This window comes from Capra hircus, chromosome 18, assembly GCF_001704415.2.
Source record: "Capra hircus breed San Clemente chromosome 18, ASM170441v1, whole genome shotgun sequence".
Taxonomy (NCBI): domain Eukaryota; kingdom Metazoa; phylum Chordata; class Mammalia; order Artiodactyla; family Bovidae; genus Capra; species Capra hircus.
Window position 1 is genome coordinate 61,776,903 of NC_030825.1, and position 22,050 is coordinate 61,798,952.

General features: G+C 40.1%; 1 protein-coding gene across 1 annotated transcript in view; it reads left to right on the plus strand.

Annotated features, from left to right (window-relative positions):
- LOC102187258 (zinc finger protein 28) overlaps positions 2,933–22,050 on the plus strand; it is a 39,719-nt gene continuing 20,601 nt past the window's right edge. The window contains 4 exon segments of the mRNA XM_018063215.1: positions 2,933–2,989; positions 4,946–5,023; positions 8,593–8,719; positions 14,863–16,334. Coding sequence (XP_017918704.1) covers positions 5,009–5,023; positions 8,593–8,719; positions 14,863–16,334 — 1,614 coding nt within the window. The 5' untranslated portion in view covers positions 2,933–2,989; positions 4,946–5,008.

Sequence of the window (22,050 nt, forward strand, 5' to 3'; positions counted from 1 at the left end):
TCCAGAGGACCTTCTCAACCCAGGCCTCCTGCATTGCAGGCGGATTCTTCACCAGCTAAGCCACCTGGGAAGCCCTGGTTTTATTTTTTGATAGTATAATGGAGAAATAGAGCCTTTCAGAGCCAGAACTTACCTACACCCTCTGCATTGAAAGTGTGGATTCTTATCTACTGGACTGTCTCAGAAGTCCCAGATATTATAGGTTTACTTGAGGATTTGATATACTGACTTATGAGAACCTTCTTTGCACTGATAGAGTGTCCTCATTTATTGTCACTCTAGAATGACTTCAACCATGGACGATCTATCAGGAAGCAAAATCAATGCACTGCCTTTATGTAGCTCATATTTTATATTGGTAGGTCACAATAATTAAATGCGATAAGATGGTGGGACTTCCCTGTGGTGGTTCAGTGGTTAAGACTCTGCACTTCCAATGCAGGAGACATAGCTTCCATTCTTTGTTGGGGAACTAAGATTGCCACATGCCTCAGAGGGGTCAAAAATAAACATTAAAAATTGTCTTAGAAAAAGCAAAGATGGTGATTTGTACCATGAAAGTGTATGGGTACAATGACGGAGCGAGAGTGTGTTGCAATTTAAAAAATTTGTTTACGAAATGCTGATATGATAAGGAGATATTTGAACAAAATCGTTAATTAACTCGAAGAGTCATAAGCCAAAGGATGGCATGGCCTCTGAAACCCACAAAAGTAAACAAAACAAAACAGAACAATTCTTACCTGGGTAATGCTTTAAATCATTTTATAATTCTGGACTCCAGAATTCAAGAGAATAAATCCATTTTGTTTTCAAGCAGTCAGTTTGAGGTAATTTGTTACAATACCAATAGGAGATTTAATGAAATGGTGTATGTAGAAAATCAAAAGGATTTTGATACAAAATATTCAAGGGAAGGTATGATTTTCAAGATGTCAGAACACAAAAACAATATACAAAATGCATTGAAATTTTGTTGTTGTTTAGTTGCTAATTTGCGTCCAGCTCTTTGCAACCCCATGGACTGTAGCCCCCCAGGCTCCTCTGTCCATGGGAGTGCTGAGGCAAGAATACTGGATTGGGTTGTCATTTCTTTTTCCAGGGGATTTTTCCCACCCAGGGTTCAAACCCAAGTCTCTTACACCCACTGTATTATTAGGCATATTCTTTACCACTAGTGCCACCTGGGAAGCCCCCATATGCTAATATCTCTATGTAAAAATCATGTCAATTGATTGCCATTTTCTCTATGGATGAAATCTTCCACCTGTAGGGATGTGGGAAAATCTACTTTGTAAGTAGATGTTTAATGACATGTTGCCATCAAAATATTGAGGGTAGATATGAAGTTATCAGATGGTTGATAATCTAGTTTTGCTTTCTTTAGGGTTTATATTAAACAGAATATACTTCCCCAATAAATGCCCTCATAAATATAGCAAAGTTAATATTCTTTAGATGAAAATAAATCCCAATGTCTTCTGAATACTGTATATTTTACAGGCTCTGTTAACCAGATTTGATAGAACTCTGAGCAATAGAACACCAAGATGTAAAATACATTATGGCTTAAGAAAAAAAGGTAAATATTAATTACTCTCAGAGTGAACATATAATGAACTTGATATTGCATTATATTTACTTATGATTGACTTAATTATATTATGATGTAAACAAGCTTTTCTCAAAAGCATTTGAGTGTGGAACAGAATAATTATTTTACCAAATAAAGCGCTTCTCATCAAAAGAAAAAAGATTTCCCTTATTTCCATTTCTCTGTTTATCTTATCCAGATTAAATGATGGATGCTAGTTAAACATATTGTGGTAATCATTTCACAATATAGGGAAATCAGACTATTTTGCTGTATACCTTAAACTTATAGTCATACATGTGATTTCATGAAGAGCTGTTTATGTAGCTCTTGTATGTCACTGTAGAGTTGGTTTTAAAGAGGGAAATAATTAAAACACATTAGCAAAAAAGAGAAACAATAAAATTTAAAACAATTTTAAAAGAATATTGCTCTTTTTAAAGCCATGGTTAATAATCTAAATTATCACTTCCCTTAGTACTCCAGTATCAGATCCCAGATCTTGTCCTTGTCTCTGGAACTGAACAATGTTTAGTTTGGCTTCTGCAGTGAAAGAGAGAGGAGTAGAGAAGCTGTTCTGCATTATGAAATAGACCATACAAGGTAGGGAAAGTTTTGTATTTCTCATTCTACTGTGTAATAGAGACAAATTCAGTTCTTGTTTCCTTAAACTGCTTAAATTCTAATTGCGCAAAATGCTCCCGCATCCAGCTACTGTCCTATGTCAACTACTCTGCTGCTTCTAAGTCGCTTCAGTCGTGTGCGACCCCATAGACGGCAGCCCACCAGGCTCCCCCGTCCCTGGGATTCTCCAAGCAAGAACACTGGAGTGGGTTGCCATTTCCTCCTCCAATGCATGAAAGTGAAAAGTGAAAGCGAAGTCGCCCAGTCGTGTCCGACTCGTAGCGATCCCATGGACTGCAGCCTACCAGGCTCCTCTGTCCATGGGATTTTCTAGACAGGAGTACTGGAGTGGCTTGCCATTGCCTTCTCCGGGAGACCCACATTTCCAGAATCCTGAATTGTCTTTAGGCCTCACTGGCAGAGCAGGAGAGCAGCTTGCTGGCAAAAACAATGCCTTTTATTTAAACCGTTTTCAACTTGTTGAAACTTATGTTACTTTTGGACATAACTGGCCCACAGAAATGCAAACTTTACCTCAAAGTTGTTACTCTCTGCAACTTCAAATAAGCCGGTCAAGGACAGGGAGGGACCTTGAGACCCACCCCCTTTCCCGCCCTCGGGTGGTCCAGACCTGGACTCCCCGCCCACCGACCCGTCGCTAGGGCTCCGCCCAGGCCCCGCCCAGGAGGCCCCGCCTTCTCGCCTCGCGCACGCGCAGTTCTCTGCAGACCCGGAAACGGAATGCTGGGGACGAAGGTCACTCTGCAGAGCGTAAGTTTCTCTTCTCTAGCTTAAATCTGTGCTTTGCGGTTCCTTGACTCCATCTTCAGGGTCTTGGAGTCACTGCGGTCTTTAAATTCCCTCTCACGCCCCTACTCGCCATGTAAACCGAGACGTGTGTTAAGAGTTCGCAGACCGTTTCCCTTTGCGTTTTCAATTTCTCTGGGGCCAGTACCGAAGCCCTTGGCTTTTCTGCCTTCGGTCTTGTAAACACCGCCTTTCGCCACATTTTCCTGCTTAAAACCCTTTACTATCTCTGCCTTCCGCCTCCTGTAAAGTTTTCGTCCGCGAGGTGGATTCGCGGCCCCTCTAGCCTCTCCCTCTCGGCCCCTGGAGACCGCGCCGGCCACCCCGCTCCCGGGATTCTGGAGAGTCAGCCCCGTTCCTAAGACCCCCTTGCTCGCAGCCCCTCAGTCCTCACGTCTCGTCAGACCCGTCCTTCTGCTCGTCAAGGCCCCCTCTTGGTCAGCCCTAACCCAGAGTAGAGGTGGTGACATGGGCCATCTCTGTGACGCCCAGTGTTCTTCGGTCCAGAGTTCCAAACGGTCTTTTTCAGTCCGCGGGTGTCTTAGTCGCCATCCTCGTAAATACAGGGGCGAGGAGGATCAGGAGAAGCAGACAGAGAGAGCGACTGAGACAGAAAAATTGAGAAGGATAAAGAATGAAGGAGAACCAACGGGAACAGACAGGGACTTGTAAATAGTAAAGTGAAAGTGATTACGGCTTGAAGGTAGAAAGTGAATAAAATAGAGAACTAAGTTAAAAATGCCAGCCAGATCTCCAGGAATTGGATAGCAACAGAGGGAGAGGGGCTCTGGATCTACTGGTAGGAGGGTGGCAACAATGATGAGGCCCTTCGCACAGAGTTCGGGAGAGGATAAAAGGTGAAACCACAGCCTTTAGAGCATCATGGTGATTGGGAGAGGAGAGGAAAATTATTGACTGCAAGAGCGAAGGGGGAGGGCAGGAAGGAAGCATCACCACCTTGGGTGCCCGATAGTGGGGAGGAAGGGAGTGTAACAGAGAAGGGGTGTAACTGAAGGGCACAAAGGAAGCAGAGAACGGGGAAGAAAGAGGCAGAAATACATAGAGATGTAGGGCAGTCAGAAAGGTTACAGACAAGGAGCATCAAGAGAGGGAATGATTTGCAGAGTGGAGTGAGACAGGTGTGAGAAAATAGGGGGTAGGAACAGCAGGAAAGTAGAGGGGAACAGAAAAAGATATAGAAATAGGGAGACAGGGTAATAATATGTGGAAACACATGGTGTAGGTAGACACGATTGTTACACTAAGTGAAGGAAATCAGACAGACACACATGATATTACTTATCAGTTCAGTTCAGTCGCTCAGTTGTGTCTGACTCTTTGCTACCCCATGAATCACAGCACGCCAGGCCTCCCTGACCATCACCAATGCCCGGAGTTCATTCCTATGTGAAATCTAAAAAAAAAAATGGTACAAATGAATTTATTTACAAAGCAGAACTAGATTCACAGACACTGAAAACAAACTTGTGGTTCCCAAACATGGAAGGAGGAGGAGGGATAAATTAGAAGTTTGGGATGAACAGATACACACTACTATATATAGAATAATTAAGACCTACTGTATAGTGCAGGAAACTATATTCAATATCTTATAATAACCTCTAGTGGAAAATAATCTGAAAAAATATATATTTAGTGAAAAAAAAGGATACCCTACACTATTTGATCTTCAAAGATCTATCAAGCACTGAAAAAAAGTATAGGAACTGACTTGTTGATCTCTCTGTAGGAGCTGACTGTTCTGAGTCCCTCCTGAGACAGTGTGCAGCAGAAGGCTGGCTGTTCCACATGATGGGGTCTTTGTGTGTGTGTGTGTGTGTGTGTGTATGTGTATGTTTGGGGCATAGGAAGGGGGTGTGTTGATTTTAAGCATTAAACTGCCTATTTTCACCTTTCAAGATTGACTTCTAAAGACTCAATTAGACTGAGGAAGAAGCCTGGAAGAGCAAAGAAGAGTCAGGAATGGCCATTTCTCAGGTAAGGTCATATTCTCAGTGGATTCTCAATCTGTCCTTCCTGAAATGCCCTTCTCTGGACTTGTTAATCGTGTCCGACTCTGAAGTGTCCTGTCTGTCTCCTGTACATGCACACTCACCCGGGGCCTTCCCTCAGGGCCTGTCCTCTCCACTTAGATCCCGTCTCCCTATGACCCGGTGACTTGCCCCTTGTGAGGAGGCTCCCCTGGGCACCATCCTGGGCAGGGCTTCTCACCCACGGGTTGGAGACTGGGTCTCAGTGCTGTTGGGCAGCAAGGATTGCTTAGGGCCCATCTGGATGTGCTGTTTGCTCTCTGTTAACCAGGGTAAAGAAGCTGCACATGGAAGTCAGGTGTTAATATGCATTTTCGCCTGGTGCATTTTTGAAAACAGACTAATTATGGCAAATATGTTCTGGCTTTTTATACTGCATTAGAAGCTAATGCAGGTGGCTCAGTGGGTAAAGAATCTGCCTGCAATGCAGCAGATGCAGGCAGACGCAAGTTTGATCTCTGGGTTAGGAAGATCCCCTGAAGAAGGAAATGGCAACCCACTCCAGTATTCTTGGCTGGAGAATCCCATGGACAGAGGAGCCTGGCATGCTACAGTCCATAGGATTGCAAAGAGTCAGACACAACTGAAGTGACTGGGCAGAAGCTAAATGGCTATATTGATGATTTAAAAATAATAATGATTGGGAATGGAATGAAAAGTTCAGAGATATCAGTGATACAGAGTGTTTCATTCCTTTGATTTTAAACTATGAAATCAATCTCTGAAACTTGGAGATTCTTAATCCATTTTCATCATCTCCATTCCTTGGAGGTTACCTTTTCACTGTGCTGATTGCCTCCTTTGACACATAGAAGTTTCTCATTTTGATACAGGTGAGGTTCCAGCTTTACACTTTTATTGGTAGATATCCAGCTTCCCAGCACCATTTATTACTGAGACTGTCTTCCTTCTATTCTGTGGTCCTGGCACCACTGAAAATGCATTTTGCTGCTAAGTCGCTTCAGTCGTGTCTGACTCTGTGCGACCCCACAGACGGCAGCACGCTAGGTTCCTCTGTCCCTGGGATTCTCCAGGCAAGAATACTGGAGTGGGTTGCCGTTTCCTTCTCCAATGCATGAAACTGAAAAGTGAAAGTGAAATCACAGCGACCCCATGAACTGCACCTACCAGGCTCCTCTGTCCATGGGATTTTCCAGGCAAGAGTACTGGAGTGGGTTGCCATTGCCTTCTCCTATTGTAATGCTAAATAATCCAAAACAAGCTTATCTAATAAATAATCTAAATAGCTTGTAGTTTAGAATTGCAAAACCATTGTAGAACTGAGAAAATAAAACAACTTATAAGAAAACAAAATATTTATCTTAATACAGATTATATATCCACATGTACCCACTGAGAGAAAGCATTTTACAACATTAAGAGATGCTGTGTGTCAGATATATTGCAATTCTGAGCATTCTGTTCTCTTGCACTGCTTTATGTATCTGTGTTTATGCCAGTACCGCACCATCTTGATTACTTTGTAATATGTTTTGAAATCTGTAAGGGTTCCTTACTTTCTTCTTTGGCAATTAGGGATTCTTGGAGATTCCCTGTGAATTTTAGTGTCATAACTTACATTTTCTACCAAAATTGCCATTTGACTTTTGATAGGGATTAGACTGAATCTATAAAACACTTGGGGTAATAAGTTCATTTTAAGAATATTTAGTCTTTCAATCCAAGAGTATAGGATGTCAGTTTATTTGTATCTCCTTGTATAACTTACAGCAATGTTTAATAGTTTTCAGTATACAAGTTTTTCACCTCTTTGTTGGATTTCTTATGAAGTGTTGTATCCTTATGGTGCTTTAGAAATAGGATTCTTTTAAAATTTTCTTTTGACATTGTTCACTGTGTATATGCTTCCCTGGTACTGCAGTCGGTAAAGAATCTTGCTGCAATGTGGAAGACTTGGATTTTATCCTTGGATTGGGAAGATCCCCTGGAGAAGGAAATGGCAACTGACTCCAGTATTCTAGCCTGGGAAATCTCATGGACAGAGAAACCTGGTGGGCTATAGTCCATGGGCTCACAAGACTCAGACACAACTGAGGGGCTGAGCACACAGAAATCTAAACCAGCACTACCATTATGTATAGAAATTTACCTGATTTTTGCACATGGACTTTTGTATCCTGAAACTTTTCTAGAGTTATTTTTTGATGTAGCAATATCCTTGTGAAATCTGTACTATTTTTACACATAAAGGTTGTCATCTACAAAAAAAGATCATTTTACTTTTTGCTGTTTGGATAAGTTTGATTTTTTTTTCTTGTCTAATTTGTCTGATAAGGGCTTTCTGTACTTCGGTGGACAGTAGTGTAGAAGTATGTATCCTTGCCTTCTTCCTGATCTGAGAAGTAAAGCCTTCTAGTTGAATGTTTATATCTTTCTTTTTTTTTTTTTTTTTAAATTTTTGACCAAGCCAAGCCACTTGTGGGATTTTAGTTTCCCGACAAAAGATTGAACCCAGGGCCACGGCAGTGAAATCACTGAATCCTAACCACTGGGCCATCAGGGAGCTCCTGTCTTTTCAAGTAATTGTGTGTTTACATGTGTGTGTGTGAGTACATGGAAGTACAAGTCCATGGTTTTGATAAAAACATCATATTTCAAATCTATCTTTACACTTGAAATTATATCTTAAATATAGTCCTTGACCTCAAAAAATATTTTTGGAGCATCATGTTAATGGTTTAAATAGCAATAAGATTACTAACATCTTCTGTGTCTGTGTGTGAGTCCACTTATATGATGATCTTTTATGCTCTTCCATGTTGTTCACCATGAACTTCTTTCAGATTTTCTCAGTGAATCCTCTGGCAGTGTGCCTTTAATACTGTTTTTTCTCTTATTCAACTGTTTGATTCTTTAGCTTCAATTCCAGAGGCCAACCCTCTGAGTTCTGATATTGCTGTTTAGTTTCATGACCCGAGTCAAGTGTCTCCAAGTGTGTCTGGCACAGTATTCTCCTCTGTAAGATGGAAAGAGATCATCTCTAATGAGCTGTTATGTTTATAGCAATTTCATACATGTAAGAAATATATTAAGAATGAAATTTGGTATATAGGAAGTGTTCAAACACTCTGAGTCATTGCTCTTGTAATCGTCATAATTGCAGATTTTGACCTTTCTGTAAAGCCACTGTGGACTTTGTCATCTCTGAAGATCCCACTGGTGTTGTAGCTCATCTAGAGATTGAATATCACATGGTGTATAAAACATAATAGGTAACATTTCTGCATAGACCACCTGTTACTGAATTTTATTTCTAGGTTGTTTGTGTGTTGTCCAGAAAAAGTGAAAAACCTACGTTGTATGGAGGATATCATAATGTCTATGAAAAGGGATAAGAAATTAAAATTATGGATGCATAATTTGCTGCAGAGACCTTTACCTGGATCTGTCAGAATACATACTTCGATTAAACGGATCCTTACTCCTCTCTCGTCTTCTCATTTTGTTCAAAAATAACTCTCTTCATGGCCCTTTGATGAGATGTTTTTGTTTCAGGAACAGTTGACCTTCAAGGATGTTGCTGTAGAATTCTCTCAGGAGGAGTGGGAATGCCTGGACCCTGCTCAGAGGGCCTTTTACATGGATGTGATGGTGGAGACCCTCAGGAACCTGATCTCTGTGGGTGAGGATCACTTCGCTTCAGAAATTGGAATCTGTCCTTGGGTATCATTGCATTTCCCTTCTGTGCCCCTTGGGAGCCCCTGTTTTGCTTGATTGATCTGAAATCCCTGTTGATTCAGACATGAAAAATTTCATGATGTGGTATCATGAGTTTAAGCTTAGCTTTTCTGCAAATGATTAATCCATTTCGTGATACATCAGGCATTGTTCCACGCTAAAGTATTTATAAGGCTGAGGGCAAACTTTTAAAATATCAAATTCTCTTTTTTTTTCTGCCCCTGTGCTTTTGCTCCACTACTTCTTGGAAGAGAGCTCATTATCTGAATATTATACTGTTTCCTCTGTATTCAGTAGGAGGCAGGTGATGGACCAACCTATGATAGAGTTTTTCAGACCCACATTCAATGTCCTCACTCCTCACCTGAACAAAGAGCTAGAAAAGCCCCAGCCCTTCACATTTCATTCTTTTGAGAAGCAGAAATTTCTATTTCTGATCAAAATATTATTTCCATCTTGGAACAAGAGGAACAGCCCTAGCCTGTGAAGAGTGACATGAAAAGAGCAAACCACCGATGATAGAAATGTATCAAAAGTCTGAACATAGCTTAGATCTCAGAAGGGCAGAGAGGAAGTGGCAGTATTACAGGTCTTTGGGTAACTCTACCCACGTGGGAGATTTCTTTTCAGAAAACAGGAGTTTATTTATTGTGAATGCTGAGAGCACATTTTTCTTACTCCTGGGTTATCATTTTGTTCTTCAACATGTAGAATGTATTCTTTCACCCTCTGGAGGAGCCCCACCAGAAACAAAAGCAAAGTCTTCATCATGATCTACACCCTGCCATCTGGTCCCTGTGAACTAGTTGTTGGTTGACTTTGAGCACCATGAAGAGGGTTGCTTTATTTATATATTTATTTACTTTTAAAATTAAATTTTTATTTTTATTTTACTTTACAATACTGTATTGGTTTTGCCATACATTGACATGAATCCACCACAGGTGTACATGCGTTCCCAAACATGAACCACCTTCCCACCTCCCTCCCCAGAACATCTCTCTGGGTCATCCCCATGCACCAGCCCCAAGCATGCTGTATCCTGCATCGGACATAGACTGGCGATTCGATTCTTACATGATAGTATACATGTTTCAATGCCATTCTCCCAAATCATCCCACCCTCTCCCTCTCCCTCTGAGTCCAAAAGTCCGCTATACACATCTGTGTCTTTTTTGCTGTCTTGCATACAGGGTCATCATTGCCATCTTTCTAAATTCCATATATATGTGTTAGTATACTGTATTGGTGTTTTTCTTTCTGGCTTACTTCACTCTGTATAATCGGCTCCAGTTTCATCCGTCTCATCAGAACTGATTCAAATGTATTCTTTTTAATGGCTGAGTAATACTCTATTGTATATATGTACCACAGCTTTCTTATCCATTCATCTGCTGATGGACATCTAGGTTGTTTCCATGTCCTGGCTATTATAAACAGTGCTGCGATGAACATTGGGGTACATGTGTCTGTTTCAATTCTGGTTTCCTCTGTGTGTATGCCCAGCAGTGGGATTGGTGGGTCATAAGGCAGTTCTATTTGCAATTTTTAAAGGAATCTCCACACTGTTCTCCATAGTGGCTGTACTAGTTTGCATTCCCACCAACAGTGTAGGAGGGCTCCCTTTTCTCCACACCCTCTCCAGCATTTATTGCTTGCAGATTTTTGGATCACAGACATTCTGACTGGTGTGAAGTGGTACCTCATTGTGGTTTTGATTTGCATTTCTCTAATAATGAGTGATGTTGAGCATCTTTTCGTGTGTTTGTTAGCCATCCGTATGTCTTCTTTGGAGAAATGTCTATTTAGTTCTTTGGCCCATTTTTTGATTGGGTCGTTTATTTTTCTGGAATTGAGCTGCATAAGTTGCTTGTATATTTTTGAGATTAGTTGTTTGTCAGTTGCTTCATTTGCTATTATTTTCTCCCATTCAGAAGGCTGTCTTTTCACCTTGCTTATATTTTCCTTTGTTGTGCAGAAGCTTTTAATTTTAATTAGATCCCATTCGTTTATTTTTGCTTTTATTTCCAGAATTCTGGGAGGTGGATCATAGAGGATCCTGCTGTGATTTATGTCGGAGAGTGTTTTGCCTATGTAAGAGGGTTGCTTTAAAAGGGTCTTTTACCCCCTTTGACTTCTCTCTGGACTCAATTTCATTGGATGCTCAGTTCTCAGTCTATATAAATAAGAGTTGATGCTTCCAGACTCACTCCCTGGGCTTTTCTCCCCTTCATCCCGATTTGTGTTCTTCAAAAGATCTAATCAGAAGATGGGAAGGCATTTGATCAAAATCAAAAGCACATGCTTTTTGATTCCAAGTGGCACCTTCAGGGAGCTGTTGTCTCAAGCCCCCTCCCCTGTTTAGATTCGCAGCCATTTCTTTTGTTCTGATTTTTGCCACACACTTCAGGGATGTGTGAAACAGGGAGGTAGGTTGGGTCTCGCTTAATTTTGACATGGCAAAACTACAAAGACAGTGGACAAAGAGATAGTTCCTCATGGGGGAAATATGTGTATATTTCAAGCTATTGGTTTGGCATCTTGAGTTGAGTGCATGGTTTCATCTCGTCACCAAATTTTGTATTTTTCCACTCTTTCATGGCTCTTCTGTGGCTGTACCTAATCAGTATACTTTCCTGATTCCATATTCTTCTACCTTTGCGTGAATTTTACCTTTTGAAACTTGAGGGATTTTGTGTGTATGGGTGATTAAATAAACAATAAATAAATAGATTAATTATTTTATTGGCTTTCATTAGGCTCTGGGAGAAATATAAAAATAACTAGCACATTCTTGCCTTCAAGTAGAAAAGTTTATAATCTTGAGTGTGAAACTTGCTTTTGAAATAGATATTCCTAGAGTCTATAATTTTATCCAGTTTCGTTACTATGATAATCCACTTGTAGTAGACAGCTCCAGATGGACTCTCTGTGGGTTGAATTTACTAACAGAAAGGTTTTGATGGAGAATGTTTTTCCTTAAATTTTTAAATATTTTCCTGCTATGTACTAAGTCACCACTTGAAGCTACTTAGTAGATTGGTCAGCATGTTGTAGGATACGAGATAGAAAGTACCATGAGAGCCTCACTGATGAGTCTTTCCCCACTGTTTTTTTTTTTTTTTTCTTTTCTTGGCTTTGAGGACTGTCATGAAAGCCCATCTCAAGGACATGGTGTCAATCTTGTTTCCAGATACTACTGACCATCCTCTCTGAGCCAGAGGAAATGATGTAGGAGTTTATTCCAGGAAAACTTTACTCACATTCTCCTCTTCCTGATGTCGGACCCCTGGTTTGGCGGGTCTGATGCGGGGCTTCTGAGGGAGAAACTGCGTATGTAATCATTCTCCAGTTTGTCTGTCATCCACACGAAGTATGAGATTAGATTGTATCATGGGTCCGCCCCGTCCCTCCTGTGTTGTTGGGGTTCTTTCTTTATGGCTTTAGTTGTAGCAGGTATTTTCTGGTAGATTTTAGTCTTTGTCAGTGATGGTCATAATGCAGATTATTGTGATTTTGGTGCTCGGGAAAGAAAGTGAGATGATTGTGCTCATGAGAGGAAGTGAGCATAGGACACGTCTGCTCCGCCATCTTGGCTGCTCTCTGGTACAGTTATATTCATCTAGATATACAGTCACTAGCTGTGCTCCCACATATGCATATGCCTTGTGCTCCACTCATGCCATTTCTCATTCTGGACCTTTCTTCACATGGTACTTTTATGTGGATGGGAAGACTGTCATTTGCTTGCATATTTAAATCATTATTTTCATCCCAGTTTCTCCAGCACTCCTTCACTCATCGCTCCACCTTCCGCATCACTCAGTGTAAAAATGGTCCCTCTTTTTCTGTTGTACGACTTTCTCATGAGATGACCAAAATCACTATGTGCAGCTGTGAAGACTTAGAAAAACCATTTTCAGGAAGGGTGGCTGAATAACATTATTAGTTACATGGCTGACTTCTTTTGTGTCTCCCTTGGAATACTCTTTTTAAACTCCTGGTATTTGTTTTAATATTTTGTAATCTATACTGCTGGGGTGAGCAGTCATCCTTTAGAATATGTTGTTATTTGGAAGTTCCGGTTCAAATCCTGTGTCTCTCAGTACTTTCTGTATCAATTGTGGTCATGCATAGAAATCTGTGAGTCAGACCTGTGATTTGAAAACTTGTGTTGATTTACCTCACGCTTTTTAAACCTTTAAAAACAAGCCTTTTGAAAAAATTAGTGTTCTTTGATGGCTTAGACTCTTGCATGTTTTATAATCATGATTGAAAAGTTGCTTTAAAAAAAATTATGTATGTATTTTTGGCTGTGCTGACTGTTCATTGCCTCCTGTGCTTGTTCTCTAGTTGTGGAGGGCAGGGGCCACTCTAGCTGCTGTGTGTGGCCTTCTCATGTTGTGGCTTCTCTTGTTGTGGAGCAGGGCTCTAGGGTGTGCAAGCTTTGGTAGTTGCAGCTTCCAGGCTCTAGAGCACAGGTTCAATAGCTGTGGCACACGGACTAGTTGCTCTGAGGAATGTGGAGTCTTCCTGGATCAGGGGTGAAACCCACATCTCCTGCATTGGCAGGTGGATTGTTCACCACTGAGCCACCACGGAAGCCTGAAAAGTTACTTTTTATAAATAGTTATATTAATATTCTGTCATGTTTATTATTATACTATTTTGCATCACATCTTGTATGCTTTTCATCTCCAGTTTGTGCTAATCAACATTGTGTCTGACCCTAGTTGATATTTGCTCTTTATTACATATCTTTTTAGAGCCAATGAACTGGAGAATTTTAAGTGTTCTGTGAAGGCTGGGAATGACTTTGTTTATTTGCTGTTAGGTTACATAACTCTAGAATATTTTATTGGTTAACTCTTAATTGTGATTAATATATGATGGTTTTTCAGCTTTTATTATAGAGTACAACTGACATGTACCATTTGTTAATGTTGTAAAATGCATATTCTTTATGGGTACATAGCTCTATAGCAGATATTCAGAAAATTTTTTTGTGAAAAATTGTGTTAACAAATTCTTCCATTTTTATATGCTGTAATTTTGTAATTCCATAGTACCTGTTAGTTGTTCATTAGATAAGTGTGTTTTGGGTTACGTACATGGCACCCCACTCCAGTACTCTTGCCTGGAAAATCCCATGGACGGAGGCGCCTGGAAGACTGCAGTCCACGGGGTTGCTGAGGGTCAGACGCGACTGAGCAATTTCACTTTCACTTTTCACTTTCATGCATTGGAGAAGGAAATGGCAACCCACTCCAGTGTTCTTACCTGGAGAATCCCAGGGATGGCAGAGCCTGGGATGGGCTGCCGTCTGTGGGGTCGCACAGAGTCAGACACGACTGAAGTGACTTAGCAGCAGCAGCAGCATGTACATTACAGTGGATTGTGTGGTCTTTAGCATTTATTTGTATGACATAGAATACAGAATATATGTACAGTATATTTTTTGTCTCCTTAATAGCGAGACCACAGTATATGTATTGTTAATTGGTATATACTTTAGTGTCATAGTGACAAAATATTCTTTCTTTGAGAGTTAACCTACATTTGTCTAGTGTGAATGTTTTTGTCACAGGGTGTTAGAACTCAGCTGTCGTTGTTATTGTTCTGTCTCTAAGTTGTGCTCTGACTCTTTGCAACCCTATGGACTGCAGCATGCCAGGCCTTCCTGTCCCTCACTATCTCTTGGAGTTTGCCCAAGGTCATGTCCATTGAATCAGTGATGGTATCCAGCCATGTCATACTCACCTGACATATAATCACTCTTTCTTTAGTAAAGAGTCTATTCCTTTAGTGTTCCTAAAATTTTTAAGGTCATGATTCGGAAGTTTCATAACCTTATTGGGCATAAGTAGTACTTTTGGTTTGTTTTATTTTATTTTGACCAGGCTGTGCAACATCTTCGATCCCTGACTGGGGATCGAACCCATCACCCTTGCAGTGGGAGCACAGAGCCCTAACCATTGGACTGCCAGGCAGTTCCCTACCTTTGGTTTAATGTCATATATTCAACATTACACTTTTATTCATGAGTTGTACTGAGTAATACACTTTATGGTTCTTTGTATCTTGTAGATATCTCTCATATACATGTGGTCAAGAAATTACAACCAATAGCACGTAGTGATAGAGGAGATGCATTCCAAACAATGACATTGGAAAGACAAGAAAGCCCTGAAATGAAATATTTTTGCTTCACGGAAATCCAGGAAGATGACTTTGGGTGTCAGTGGAAGAATGATGAAAGAAATTACAAAGGAATGCCTGTAATATATAAGGAAAATGTAACTCACAGAAGAGATCGACAAGGTAGGTGGAATGCAGGAAAGAAGCCAATTAAAAATAGATTTGTGTTAAGCTTTCAGGATGAACTGCATATATTTAAGAAAAATATTTACAAATGTCACGAGTGTGGTAAATCCTTTAATTATGGCTCCTCCCTCAGTAGACACCTTCTAATCCATACAGGAGAGAAATTATATAAGTGTGGTATATGTGGCAATGTTTTTCGTCTAAAGTCACACCTTGTAAGTCATTGGACAACTCACACTCGTGCGAAAACTTACAAATGTGACGAGTGTGGTAAAACCTTTAATCACAGCTCATCCCTCCGTAGACATCAGATAAGGCATACAGGAGAGAAAGTGTATAAATGTGATGTATGTAGCAAAGTCTGTAGTCAAAATTCCTCCCTTAAACGTCATCAAAGAATTCATACCGGAGAGAGACCTTACCGATGCAATGAGTGTGGCAAAACCTTTATTCGTGGCTCTCAACTCTCCACACATGAGGTAATCCATACAGGCATGAAATTATGTAAGTGTGATGTATGTGGCAAAGTCTTTAGTCAAAATTCATGCCTTAGAATTCATCGGAGAATTCACAACGGAGAGAAACCTTACAAATGTAATGAGTGTGGTAAGGTCTTCCGTCAAAATTCACATCTTGGAAGACATCAGAGAATTCATACTGGGGAGAAACCTTACAAATGTGATGATTGTGGCAAGGTCTTTAATCAGTATTCAAATCTTGCAAGTCATCAAAGAATTCATACTGGAGAGAAACCTTATAACTGTAATGTGTGTGGCAAGGTCTTCAGTCAAAATTCAAATCTTGTAAGTCATCAGAGAATTCATTCTGGTGAAAAACCTTACAAATGTAATAAGTGTGGCAAATTTTTTAATCAAAGAGCATACCTTACAAAGCATCAGAGAGTTCATTTTGAAGAAAAGTCTTACAAATGTAATGAGTGTGGGAAGGTCTTCAGTCGAAATTCAAATCTTGAAAGTCATCAAAGAATTCATACTGGAGAGAAACCTTTCAAATGTAATGAGTGTGGCAGGTTGTTTTCTCAAAAGCCAAACCTTGGAAAGCATCAGAGAATTCACGCGGGAGAGAAACCTTACAAATGTCATGAGTGTGGGGAGGTCTTCAGTCGAAATTCACTTTTTGCAGTTCATCAGAGAATACATAACGTAGAGAAGGCTTTCAGCTGTAATGAACTTGAAATGCCTTTACTGAGTTCTCAACCCTCACTAAGTATCAGATAATTTATACATGAAAGAAACTAAGTAAGTGTGACATATGTGGGAAGTCTTCATTCAAAATTTACACTGGAGATTTCATAGTAGGGAGAAGCTAAGCAAATGTCATGAATATGCCAAAGATTTTGTGCCTGCAAGCCTCATTTTCTATCAGATAATCTATAGTGGAGAGAAACTTTATAAATGTACTAAGTATCTCAAAGTCTTCAGCCCAAGTTCATACCTTGAGATCTGCCAGATAATTTATACTGGAGAGAAACCTTTCAAATAAAATGAGTGTGGCAAATCCTTCAGTGTCAAGCCCGAGTTACCATCAGGTGACCCATTCTGATGAGAGACTTTAATAATACAGTGATACGACAAGGCTTTTAGCAGGTATCCACATCTTAGGCTTCATTGGAAAATTCATTCTGCATAGAAACCAGATAAATGTATTTTATTGTGGTCAGGCCTTAAGAGGAGTAATTTATTAATTAACTCATTCTCAAGATTATCTCACAAATGGCCATGGATGTGAAATAGTAATCTTACTGCTCAGGTAGGACAGTTTTTATTTGTGAGTGACAGACCACCTGGAGAACAGGGACTGAAAGTAGTAGGAGGTTTATCATTCTCATCTAACAGGAAGTCTGGAGGCTGCCGTGTGGGTTGTGATGGGGTCCTCTGCCTCTGTAACCTCCATGAGTACTTAATCTTCACCTGATAGTAACATGACTGCTCTATGACTGAGAAGGCTGAAGGTTGAGGGCAAAAACGCTTTTCACTCTCAGGTTTTTGTATATTCTCCCTGGGTCATGCTCTTGTGACATGTCTAAGGACTCTGCATCAAGTTCCAGATTCTGAAGTTTTTGTTCTATAGCATTTTTCTTAAATCTCTTATAGTGTAAAGTTCCATAATTTGTTTTAGAGCATTGATTAACTTTTTGCTGATGTTTGACAGATGTAAAGTTTAAATGGAGAAATTTTCTTTTGTACTATGAATATTTCATTGACATGTGTGGGACCAGCCTTCCTTCATTGAGTTGCCTGGGTACCTTTGTGAAAAAGTAATGGGAAGTACACTTGACCCTTGAACAAGGCAGGGAGTTAGGGTTTAGTCTCCTGAGCAGTTCTAAATCCATGTATAATTTAATGCTATCTTGCTATATCCGTGGTTCTGCATCCTCAGATTCAACTGACCTCATATCCTGTAGTACTGTAGTAGTGTTTATTAGGAAAAAATGCCCATATAATCGAATCCACACAGCTGAAACCTGTGCTGTTCAGAGTTAATGTCCTGTGCGGTGTTCTCAGTCATGTCTAACTCTTCGTGACCCCATGGACTGTAGCCCACCAGGCTCCTCTGTCCATGGGGTTTCCCAGGCAAGAATACTGCAGTGGGTTGCCGTTTCCTCCTCCAGGGCATCTTCCCCACCCAGGGATTGAAACTGCGTCTCTTGCATCTCCTGCATTGGCGGGTGGATTCTTTACCCCTGTGCCATCTGGGAAAAACTGTAGTGATGGAGGGCTATTTCTTGTTTCCTCATTCTGTTCCATCGGTCTTTGCGTCTGTTATTCCACAAATCCCACACAGTCTTGATTCCTGTCACTGTATTAGAAGTCTTGAGATCATGTGGGGCGATTCCAACCACTGCAGTATTTTTCAGGTATTTTAGCTCTTCTAGTTTTTTCGCCTCTCTCTGTTATTTTTAGAATAATCTTATTTGAATGTACAAAAATCTTGATGGAAAATGCATTAAACTTGTATGTCAATTTGGGATATTTTAATATCACTTCTTATGTTGTATCTTTCAGTCAACATATGTATGTATTATTAATAGTTCAGTGAATATCATGTTTCTCTCAGATGACCTAAATAGATCGTCTTTGATTTCATTCTTTCCCATTGTAGGTTTTAAGCATAAAAGTCTTTATTTTGTTAGATTTACACATTTTTCTTCTTTTTGAGCAAACATCGTATTCTATATTTAATTTCAGTTTCCATTTGTAAATTGCATGCATATAAAATTACAATAGATTTTTGCACGTTATGTCCTGACACCTTGCAAATTATACTTTTTTCTAGAAATTTGTATAGATTCTTTTGATTCTCTACGTGCGTTATTTCCTTAAATTTCCTGTTTCTACTTTTAACAAGTTATCACAAACTGAGAGACTTGAAGGAACACAAGTTTATTCTCTTATGGTTCTGGAGGTCAGAACTGGAAAAGGAGCCAAAGCCTTATGTTCCAGGATCCAGAAGCCACTTAGATCCTTTGTTTCATGTGTCCCCATTTGTATCTGGATGGCGCACACTTTGAATTAATGAATGATTTTATTCAGATGTCTTCTTGTTACATGAGCATTTTCTGAACACATTGTTTAATTTAGGGCACCCTGTCCCTTCATCTTTGTACATGTACACCTTAATAGTACTTAACACCATCATATATGATTTAATTATTGGTGACTTTCCCCTATAGAATATGCTCCTTGAAGGCAGGGTATTGATTTTATTTCCTGCTTGATATCCAGTGATTGAAACCATTTTCAACTGACAGGTGTGTGAATGCACTTTATCAGTGCAAAGGGTTCTGTAATAGGTAGGCTCATAGAGCAGTAAGTCAAATAGTCTAATATTAAACATGTAATCATATTGTATTTGTGGCACCAAATTCCTTACTCTATTACACCCAAACATTTTGAATGTTTCTCATAAATTCTCACAGTGTGATTTATTCACACATTGTGAATTTTCTCCAACATGTGCTAAACAGATCTAACTCATAAGAAATGTCTTCATGAAGTTTTTTTAATCTACAACATTTTCTTTTTTTTTAAATTTATTTTTATTTGGAGGATAATTGCGTTACAGTGGTGTGTTGGTTTCTCCCATACAACAACGTGAATCGGCCATAAGTCTACATGTGCCCCCTCCTTCTTGAACGTCCCTCCTACCCCCCACCCCATCCACCCCTCTAGGTTGTCACAGAGCACTGGGTTTGAGCTCCCTGTGTTATACAGCAACTTCCCATTAACTGTCTGTTTTACACATGTTAATGTATATGTTTCAATGCTACTCTCTCAATTCATTCCACTCTCTCCTTCCCCTGCTATAATGCACATTTTCAATTTAGGATTCTTTCAGTAATGCTCCATTCTACACCCATGACAAAATAGTAATTCTGTTTCTCGGGTAGGATAGTTTTTATTCGTGGGTGAGAGGCCACTTGGCAAATAGTAACTGAAAGAATTAGGCTTATCATTCTCACCAAACAGGAAGCTCCAGAAGATGCTCTGTGGGATGTGATGAGTGCTCTGCCCCTTCAGCCTCCATGAGCACTTAGTCTTCAGTGTCCTCACAGCAAGATGGCTGCTGAATGACCAAGAAGAGTGAAGGTTGAGAGGCAGAACACTTTTCGATTATAGATTTGGTCTAATTTTCATGAAACGATAATCCTAGTCATTATTTGCTGATATTATTAGCCATTTGCATTAAATGGGCACCATAATTTTAATAATAGATGTGAAATTTCTAATTTAATATTTTTCTCTTGAACAAAGAAAAACAAAGGGGGAAAAAGTGTTAGAGAGAGATTATATCAAAAGACTTTGTTCTTTATACCGAGAGTATAATATTCCACATAACATACGGTAACTTTGCCTCATGTTTGAAATGCCAAGCAAAACTTTTTAGAGCCCTTATGTTTTATGAGTCATAGATTTATTTCCTTTCTGCTCTATCTGATACTAACTACACTTAAATAATTCACCATCTTTTTGGCGGGGGCGGGGCGGGGGGGTTGCTATTCTATGTGGCTTGCAGGATCCTAGTTCCCTGACCTGGGATTGAACCTGCACTCTCAGCAGTTAAAGTGCCAATTCCTAACCACTGGACTACCAATTTTGATATAGTTATTCTGATTCCAGTATCAGGGCAAGGAATCAAAGAATCCATTTTGAAATGCTTTTTTTTTGTTTGTTTGTTTTTTTGAAATGCTTTTTAACCGTGTCATTCTACCTGAATGTGAGAAATATACAGGAGGCTTGTAATTGGGAAATATTCTAACATCACTTCCAAATATATTTTAAGATTAGACTCATATTAATTATATAGTAATGTAACTGCTATGGGGCTTCCCAGGTGTCTCAGTGGCAAAGGATTTGCCTGCCAATGCAGGAAACACAGGAGAACTGGGTCTAATGCATTGCAGGCAGGTATTAATTATTTTAATATTTATTTTTATTTATTTATTTGGCTCTGGTGGGTCTTAGTTGTGGTTTGTGGGGCCTAGTTCCCTGAACAGGGACTGAATCTGTGCCACCTGCATTGAGAATGTAGTGTTTTAGCCACTGGACCACCAGGGAAGTTTCATTCATTCATTCATTTAGATATGGAAGGTGATACATTCTAAACAAAATAGTATGAAAATGTAAAAACAGTGTGCCTATTTGAATCCCTGTCAAGCACTCTCTACTCTCGTTCTTTTTGTTGAATTAACTTCAGTAATGCTCTGTCTGCAGCGTTCTGACATAGAACGAATTTTCCATAATCTATGGTAACAACAAAGGGCTTCCTTGGTGGCTCAGTGGTAAAGACTCCACCTGCCAGTGCACGAGATGCGAGTTCAATCCCTGAGTCGGAAGGATTCCCTGGAGAAGAAAATGGCAACTCACTCTAGTTCTTGCCTGAGAAATCCCAAGGACAAAGGAGCCTGGTGGGCCTCAGTCTGTGGGGTCACAGGAGTAGGACATGACTTAATGACTAAACCACCATCACCACCACCATGGTAGATAACAGCTATTCCCTTTTAAAAAGGAGAGAGGATCTTCCCCTGTGGGCCAGTGGTTCAGACTGTGCCTTCGAATGCCAGTGGTACAGGCTCAATTCCTGGTCAGGGAATTAAGATCCCACATGCCATGAGGTGCAGCTAAAAACCAGACAAACAACAAAAAAAACCCATGTTCCCCTGCTTTTTTTTTTTCCTCCCACATGTAGCCCATCATGAAACACATATGAAAACCTGACTTTCACAGTGTCAAGTTCTACTCTATTTCTTGACCATCTGCTAGAATAATCTTTCATATAATCATCAATGATGGCCCTCATTCATAACAACATATCTAGAGAAGGTGTCATGGCCACCCAAAACATGATATTTTATTTTTAAATTAATTTGTCCACAGCGGGTCTTAGTTGCAGCACATGGGATCTTTTCGTTTTGGCATTTAGGATCTAGTGCCCTGACCAGGGATTGATCTCTGGCCTCCTACACTAAGAGTGGAGTCTTAGCCACTGTACCACCAGGTGTGTGTGTTGTGTGTTAGTCGTTCAGTTGTATCTGAATCTTTGCAACCCCATGGATTGCAGCCCACCAGGCTTCTCTGTCCATGGGATTCTCCAGGCAAGAATACTGGAGTGGATTGCCATTCCCTTCTCCAGAGGATCTTCCCAACCCAGGGATCAAACCCAGGTCTCCCACATTACAGGCAGATTCTTTACCATTTGAGCCAGGGAAGCACACCAGGGAGGTCCCCAAAGCATATTTTATTTATTTATTTATTTTTTCCCAAAGCATATTTTAGATAATATTTTTACATCTCTACTCTGGCTGTCCCCATGCTCTCAAATTAATACCATCTTGCTTCTTAAAATCCGGAGAAGGCCATGGCACCCCGCTCCAGTACTCTTGCCTGGAAAATCCCATGGATGGAGGACCCTGGTGGGCTGCAGTCCATG